This window comes from Crocuta crocuta, unplaced genomic scaffold, assembly GCF_008692635.1.
Source record: "Crocuta crocuta isolate KB4526 unplaced genomic scaffold, BGI_CrCroc_1.0 scaffold458, whole genome shotgun sequence".
NCBI classification, from domain to species: Eukaryota; Metazoa; Chordata; class Mammalia; order Carnivora; family Hyaenidae; genus Crocuta; species Crocuta crocuta.
Genome location: NW_027531908.1, coordinates 303,549 through 312,092, shown reverse-complemented (window position 1 = coordinate 312,092; position 8,544 = coordinate 303,549). Strand labels below are relative to the sequence as shown.

General features: G+C 63.8%; 1 protein-coding gene across 2 annotated transcripts in view; it reads left to right on the top strand.

Annotated features, from left to right (window-relative positions):
* Positions 1-8,544, top strand: part of SARDH (sarcosine dehydrogenase) — a 57,772-nt gene that overhangs the window by 37,045 nt on the left and 12,183 nt on the right. For both annotated transcript variants that reach the window (XM_077774649.1, XM_077774650.1), the window contains one exon: positions 2,856-2,949. In XM_077774649.1, coding sequence (XP_077630775.1) covers positions 2,856-2,949 — 94 coding nt within the window. The remainder of the gene's footprint in view (positions 1-2,855; positions 2,950-8,544) is intronic.

Sequence of the window (8,544 nt, the reverse complement as noted above, 5' to 3'; positions counted from 1 at the left end):
CAGTGTTGGAGGAAGGCTGTGTTCTTGGAAAGTGATGGGAACAGAACAGCCGGAGGCGGGGGTGGGGTGGGGTGGGGATGGGTGGCCGGACGCATTGCAGCCAGGTGCCCCCAGGCTGTGTCCGTGTCAGCGGGAGTCCCTCTGGGACCCCGGGGGCACCTGGCAGATGCGCACTTGCTGGACGAATCTGAGCACATCGTATACTTGAATGTGGATCGGCATCTGTCAAGTGGTTGACCTGAGGCTGCCACGAACGCCAGCATCCACTGCGGGGACGTTTGGGCAAAGCCCTGGAAGAAACGAGGGATCGCGCTCTGGAGGGACGGTGTTCCAAGGCAGAGGACGCAGCAGGTGCAAAGGCTCGGTGGCCTGTGTGTCGACGGGAAAACAGTGAGGCTGGCTGGAGCAGGGCAGCGGAGACACGCTTGGGGAGCAGAGGAGGCAAGAGCCTGTTGGGGGGCCTGTGAGTAAGGGGCACTGAGCAGGGCAGAGACGCGGTCAGACTTGGGCTTTACAGGGGATCTGATGCCGGCCAGGGCGAGGAGGTCAGCAGGGGTGTGAGGAGCTCGGGGGCCGGAGAAGCCGTGTCCAGGTGGCCCGGGGGTCCCAGCGGGATGAAGACCCAAAACCGAGCATTATGTTTGTTACTTGCAGTGGACTTGAGGGTGGTTTGCGGGACGGCTGGGCGGGAACACACGGACCCAGGAAGGGAGGAGGGGAATGTGGAGCGGAGCGAGGTCGCTGGCCACGGCTAAGGGGAGGGACGTGGGGCCCGGTGGGGGGAGGGGTGGCCCAGGACCCCAGCTCGGCCGGTACAGATACCGTGGGCGGTTTCCTGGTCTCCCCGGGGCCAGCCACTCACAGTCTGTGGGCCGGACGGAGCTGGGGGTCCCGGCCGGCCCTCGGCAGCCTCCCCCCGACCCTTACCACAGTGCCCGCGGCCCGGCGTGAGCTAATTTTAGCGCGGAGGAGGTGGGTGGGCAAGGGAGGGAGGGTGCAAGCAGCCAGACCAAGGCAGGGCCCCTGCGGGACAGGCCAGCCTCCTCTGCCTCATTAGAAGCCACTCCAGGTGGGTGGTGGTGACGGCCACCCCCCGGTAATTTCTTAACTTCCTGCTCCGATGTGCCTTCTCCTTCAAGGACAGCCCCGCATTCCTGTAGAGTAACAGCCGCACTGGCACCACGGGTGGGGGCTGGACCTTCTGAGTTGTCAGGTGGGAAGCGATTTAACCCAGCACCCTGACCGTGGGCGATGCTAAGTGACCTGCTGTCCAGTAGAGCTCTCTGGAAGCGTTCTGTAATTGGGTGGGCCCGGTACGGCACCTACCGCTAAGCTGCAGGTGGCCACTGAGCCCTAAATGTGTCTGATGAGACTGAATATTTCATCGTAATGAACTTAAACTCAAGCGGCCACAGGTGGCTAGTGGACGGGCCCTGTCACAATTACCAACATCCAGGCGGTTGGCACGTGCTTTCGCACTGATTCCTCACCAGTGCCCTGGGAGGGGGCATCACTGCCCCAGCAGAGGATGGGGTGCGGGGGTGGGAGGGGGTGGGAGGTGAGCCGGACTTGAACCAGTGTCTCTGGCCCGTGCCCCCCAGCGCCACCTGCTGCCTCTCTCGTGGAGGGACAGCCTCCTGCGCCCCAACCCGGTTTAGGTGGGTTGGTGCCCAGAGCCACCCGTCGCGCTGCGGACCCCCTACAAACCCTTGGCCCGGCGGGGGCAGCCGCAGACTCCTGCCCCTGCAGAGAAGCAGGCCGGGAAGGCACCAGAGGGGCCGTGCTCCTTGAGGGCTGGAGATGGGCTCTCTGGGGGCTGGCAGCACGTGGGTGCCGGGGGTGTGAGTTACATAAGGCGCTCGCAGCCTGCAGCGTGCTGGCCACCTCGGGCCGGCGTGGGTGGGCAGCTCCACAGCGCCGTGGGCGCGGGAATCAGGGTGGGCCGCAAGCACTCTGAGCAGCCGTACCCTGCAGCCCCAGCACCCACTGGTACCCCTGTGGGGGGCTGTCTCCTGCCAACGGGGAGCCCACCGTGGGGTGCAAAGCCAGGCTGTTGTCAATCTGTTCCATTTACCGTGTGCCCTCTGTGCCAGGGACATTGGGACAGGAGCCCTGTTGTCACAGAGTTCCTGGCCTGGGGGTGGCATGGGGGTGGGGGCAAGTACAAGCCACGTGAGAGGTGCCCTGTCAGCTGTATCAGAGCCTCAGGACCCAGATAAAGGGCACCTGAGCCTGGTTCAGGGGGTCGGGGAAGGCTTCCTGGAGGAGGTGGCAGCTAAGCCAACACCTGAAGGATGACAAAGGCTTAACCGGGGCAGGGCATCTGGGTGGCTGTGCCAAGAAGGGCAGGAAGGAGTAAACTGAGTCCTGGAGGGAGGTGAGAGGGCAAGGGGCCCAGGAAGTGAAGGTTTCCATGGGTACCGAGAGCTTGGGGCCCAGCGAGCTCTCAGGTGACCCATGAAGCACGAGAGCCAGATCCCGGGTGCCGGTGCCAGGGTGCGGGAGGCGGGCAGGGCGGCCCCTGCGCTCAGGGAGCTCACAAACGTGGCTCCTGCCCTGGGACTTGGTGGGACCTGGGGGCGTCAGCTGGTTAGGCCTGGCCCCAGGAGCTCATGTGAGGCCGGGCTACCCCGACCCCGTTCCTACTGAGCGGGTGTCTTAGTGGACTGTGTTCTGGGCACGTGGTCCTCTTTGCGTGCTTTTGCTGATGCCCGTCTGTGGTCAGTCTGCGTCACGTCGACAGGGGCTTGCCCTGCTCACGGCTCTTTCCCCGCCGCCTCCTGCCCAGAGCCTGCGCCCACGGGTGCTCAGCAAGTGTTTGTCGACTGCCTCACCGACTTTGTTCTTGCTCCCAGCCGTGCCATTCTCCAGGAGGTGCTCGACGCAGACCTGAGCGATGAGGCCTTCCCTTTCTCCAGCCACCAGCTGGTGAGAGCCGCTGGGCACCTGGTAGGTACCGAGGGGCCGCTGGCTCCGGGCTGTGGGCGGCAGCAGCAAGCCTGGGGCCAGGACCCGGGGGGGGTGGGGGCGCTGCGTGCCCTCGGGCAGGTCTGCTGACTTCCCTGAGCCTCTGTACGCCGCTTCACCGCGGGGACTTAGATGGTCCTGCCCACCGGCCGTTTGGACTGGAGAGGGGTGACGGGCCCGAGTGCTCTGCCCAGGGAGGGGGGCTCCCCCCCAAGCTCCCACCAGGAGAGACAGCCTCGCCAGCCGCACAGCCGCCCACAGTGTCCCCTCCCCAGAGGCACGGGGCATCCTGTCCCCCCCCGTCAGGGTGGCACACGCCTCCTCCACCGCATTGGAAACAACAGGATGGGGGACAGCGGAGCAGTTCGCGGCTGTGGTGGGGGGGGTGCTCTGTGGCCTCTGGGGAGGCACTTGGCCTTCCCTGGCGTTCTCCCCGCCCCCCTCCTGCAGTGTTGCGGGGGGAAGAGGGGCTCCTCTCCAGCAGCTCCCAGCTCCAGAAAGTCCAGGTCCCGGGCCCCAGGGCTTCTGGAACGGTGGGCGGTGTCAGGGCTCAGTGGGGCCCGGCTCTGGCAGNGGGTCCAGCTCTGGGCCAGCACGTCCCTTCCCTGCACCTCAGTGTCCTTGTTGGAAACGAAGCATCCTGGTCTCCGTTCTGACTCCCCGAGGCCACTCTCCGCTGGGGGCTTGCTGGGCACCGAGCACCGTTCTGGGCACAGGCTGCACATGTCCCACTTAATCCACACAAGCACTGAAGGTTCTGTTAGGAGGTCCCTCAGCCTCGGCACTGTGGACGTTCCGGAAATTACTCTGTGTTGGAGGCGGGCCTGAGCAGCACCCCTGGTCTCCACCCACTCGGTGCCGGGGGCACCCCCAGCGGTGACAGCCACAAGTGCGTCCAGACACGGCCCAGCGGCCCCAGGGGCCAGACTCGCCCAAGGAGAGGAGCTAGTCTGTGATCGTCCCGCACGGCGGTCACGCCCAGGCCCTATGGCAGTGCGGAGAGCTGCCCGCAGCCCTCAGCTAATGAACATTAAAGCACCAAACACACGTCCCCAGATCGGACAGGGCCGTCAGGCAGGGGGTCGGGGGCTGGACCGCCGGGGCGGGGGGCACCTCTCCCTTTCCTCTGCCTCCATGTTCGTCCGGGGTTTGGTGGAAAAAGTGCCCAGGAACGTTGGTGAGGAGTGGGGTCCTGGCCTGCAGGGGGCTGGAGGTCCGGGCCCAACCTGGGTCCTGGTAGCGCAGAAACAAGGTCGCGCTGGACTCGGTGAGGGGGCCGCAGAGAGAAGACGGGGACGAAGGCGGGTGTGCAGACCAGGGGAGCGCTGACCTGGCTCTGCTCCTGCCTTCACTCCCCGCAGGCCGAGCTGAGGAACAGGAAGCCGGGGGAAGGGGTCTCTGCCTCCTCTGTCTAGCTTGCTTCCTGCCTTTTTGGTTCAGAGCTGCCTGCCAGGACCAGAGAGGGTGGGTGCTTTGAGAAAGCAGCACAGCTCAACCCAGGCGCCGGCAGGCACCCGGCCGACCCCGGCTGCAGCTGGGCTGTGGGCCCCCGCGAGGTCCAGGCAGCGTCCGGCCCTGTCTGGGACAGGGTTCTGGCCTGTGGAGGTGTGAAGGGGAGTTGAGAGGCTTGGTGTCCGCCGGCCCGCCTGTGTCTGGGGGGATGAGTGGGGGAGGGCAGCAGGTGGGAGCACTTCCTTTCCTGGCACAGGCCGCTCCACCGAGGCCCCTGGGACCCGTTCCTGGCCAGCGTGCTTCAGCTGCCTCCGCCCCCAGGGCCGGCCTCTCGCAGCCCTGGCCGCCTCCCCCTGGCCGCCTGGCTGCACTTTGGCCGGCAGGGCCGGGGAGCTGGGCTGGGCCAGGTCTCCAGCCAAGGGGAGGCGAGGCCAGACTCCAGGATGACCCCCTCCCTAGGGTGACAGAAAGGCCGGACACAAGGTGAGGGTGGCACGAGACGCCTGGGTCCGGGCACAGGGCACCCACGGGGTGCCTTCTCCTCACTGTCTCCTCTGGAGCTCACTTCCTGGTTTTGTCAAAAAGTGTTTTAGTACCTTATGAACGAGTGCTCGGTTTCCAAGCATAACGGTGCCGTGTGGTGGTCAGAACGAGGGGCCTGGAGGCACAGCTCACTTTTCGCAAGACCCCTTTGAGTGTGACCCTGGCTGGACCTGCCTGAGCTTCCTCTCTCTGCCCTCGGCCCCGGGGATGGCTGGTGCGTGGGCAGGGGCCTCGCACGAGATGCCGGCACAAAGCTCGCCTTGCCGGAGTCCGGCTGAGGAGATGGTGGGCACCGCATTTCACTGTAAATATTGGGAACGTGTGTAAACCAAGGGCTAGGACGTGGAGCCCCCGTAACTCTGCCCCCAGCAAAGCCGAGGTTAGCAGGCTAGCACTGCATCTGCTTTCCCCGATCTCTGTCTGTAAGGTTTCCAGCAGAAGCGGGGATGTCTGTGTGGACAGCGTGTGCGTGCAGCTTTATTCTCTGATGACAGTTGTAAGTTTTCCGGTTCCTCCAAACATTCCCCAAGAGCTGCTTTGGAAACCCCTGTGATGGTGTCTCAGCTCCCTGAGCAGCGTCCATGCTTGGGAATAGCCCAGTGATGCGCCGCCCTTGACCGTGGTCCTTTGACGACTCTGATTATTGACCTAAGGCAGGTTCCTCAGAAACAGAAGCAGACCCAGACCCAGTGGTGTCCCAGGTACACAGGCCTAGCCTTCTGGGTCACTCCGTGGTGTGTTCTGGCCCATCCTTTGGTANCAAAGGTACGAGGTCCTGCCCACGGGAGGCTGGCGTCATCAGCTCACACGCAGCCAGTTCAGGTCTCATCTGAGCTCTGACTGAACTGCAGGATCTAGTCCTGATGCTAGTTCCTCTCCCCACCTCTGCCCTCCCTCTACCGCCCATCCCCCGCACTCCCACCTGGCTCTAGAATTAATTCTGGACATGTTGGCTGGGAGCCCCTCCCCCACACTGGTGCCGGGCCCTGCTGGACCCTGAGGCCCTGGGATGGCGATGCGGGCCCCGCCCTCCACAAGCTCACACCCTGGCGGGGGTAGGGGTGGGGCGGGAAGGACTCAGCAGCACAGCCCAGCCTGCACTGGAGAGAGGGCCTGGGCGGTGGGCAGTCGTCTCCCCAGGCAGCTGGCATGAGGTCCCGGGAGCAGATGCCCAGGAGGGAGAATGGAGTCTGGCAAAGACAAGTGAGGGAAGACACGGTGCTGGAGAGGCACGGTGACTCCGGCCTCTCTGCCGGCGAGGGGCTCGGCCCTAGCACAGGGGCCCCCCTCCCACGGCGCCCCTGGCGAGATGAGAGGAGCGCGCACCCTGGGGGGGCCAGTGCAGAGCATCCGAGGGATGAGGGACGGGATGCAGCTGAGGCTGAGGGAGGTTGGTGCCGGACAGGCCCCGAACAGGCCGAAATCCTGCCTCTGAGTATCACCTCCCGAGGCCCATGGAGGCGTGGACAACACAGAGCAAAGGCTGAGTTCCCTTGGTGGTGACGTGACCCAGGCCCCATGTTCCGGGATGGGCTACACCTAGGACACGATGGCCTCCCCATTCACCCCATTCCAGTAAGAGGAGTGGAGAAGCTGGCCGGGCCTCAGGCCGGGGAATCTGGGCTGCCCTCAGCCCGGTGGTGGCCTCACAGGCCGGCAGGGGTGGGGGCTGGGTCAGCACAGAACCCTAGAGCCCAGGAGCAGAGTCACCCCAGTGCTCAGCAGAGCCGGGCGCCTGTGGGCCTGGCTTCTAGTCTTGCCTGGCCTTCTGGGCCCATCTCTCCTGGCCTCGGTTTCCCCACCTGTAGCACAAAGGCTGGACAGTGTCTAAAATCCTTTCTGCGCTGTTCTGTAAAGTCTGTCTGGACTCTGAACACAGGGGGATTTCGTATTCTCCCAAATAATATCTTGCACTGGCTTCAACATGGACCGACGCCATATCCTTCTGTGTGAAGAGGCGCTGGGGCCAGGGTGCGGCCCGGCCAGGTTACGGGAGGTCACTGGACTCCAGCCAACCAGATGCAAGGGAGGAATGTGGGCCTGCGTGGCCGGCACGGCCTCCTGGTCGCTATGCACGGAATGTCGAGGGCCAGAGCCCAGACGGCAGCCGGGGCCCGGGGTGGGCAAGTAGGACCTGCCACTGCCCGGCGTGACCCACGCTCACAGCAAACAGCTGGGTCGACGACCCCGGCGGAGCCGTGTCCTGGTTTTGTACTAATTCCCCGACATGCTCGGGCCCCAAGCCACCCGGAGCCCCGCATTCCTAGAGGAAGAACAGGGGCGGAGGGAGGCGTCCCCTCGGCAGGCAGCTCACCAGATGGCCTTGCCTCCCACATGCCGGCCTCAAGGCCAGCGAGGCTCCCAGCGGGAAGTGCTCACCCAGCGTGGTTCCGGGGGGAGACGTGGTGTTCCTGGCGCCTCGGCCGAGGACGGGGGGCCCCCCTTCTGGAAAGCGGTGGGAGCCAGGCCGCAAGCTCGTCCGAGGCACAGGGATATTGTTGATTGTCTCCTGAAAATTAATTTCAGGTCCAAAGGAGGTTGGGTTTCCTCTGACGGTGTGAAGGGCTCGCCGTGGCAGCCTTGGGATTCGATTCGTTCGGGATAGAACATTCTCCCACCTGCACCCGTTACGTGGACAGTCGGAGGCTCAGGTCTCCGTACGGGGCCTCCCATGGCTTCACAGAGCCTGTGTTCATTTGACACTTGGGTTTTAGCTGCTGCATTAGAAGTTGCTTTGCACAACGTGTGCAAGATCCGTCCGTGGCTCTGGAAAGCCCGGGGGGCAGGGGGGCGGGCCCCATGGGTATGGCGGAGAAAGCCGCCATGGGGCCACGGCCACTGTTCAAGGCGTCCCCTGGGGGACCTTGTGTCTTCTTGCCGGGAAACCATAAGGTAAAGACGTGGTGGGCATGTGTCTGGATGGCGTCCGGACATGAGCATCAGCGATTCTGGAAGCCCCTCCAGGGCAGGGCTCTGTCCTTTCTCTGTGGGGAATGAGTGACATTCTCACCCAACAGCCCCCGTTCTGCTCTGTGGTGTAGACAGCCATCTTCCTCGGGGACTGCCCAGGGTGGCTTGAAATCTGTGGTTCCAGGGCCAGCTGGCTGGGGAGGCGGACTTTCTGCTGAGGAGCAGCGGGGAGGGTCCGTGGCCCATTCGGCCTTCCTGGGGCCTGGAGGAAGGACCCCGGGGGGTCCAACAGCTTCTATGAGGCTTTTAAGATCCTCAGAATGGGTCAGCCTTTCTTCTCTTTAGTTTAAATATCATCTGTTGTTGATTGGTTGATTTATTCATTTATTTCAGAGAGCATGCACACAAACAGGGGAGGGGCAGAGAGAGAGGGAGAGAGAGAATCCCAGGCTGGCTCCCCGCTGTCAGTGCAATGCTGAACGTGGGGCTCGAACTCCCGAACCATGAGATCATGACCTGAGCTGAAATCAAGAGTAGGACACTTAACTGACTGAGCCCCCCGGGTGCCCCGAAGGTCAGGTTTTCGATATGTGAGTTGAGCATCATACCTTTTATTTGTTCTTATTCTTGGACATTAGTTTTCAGTCTTCCCCTCCCCCGCCCCCATCCCCA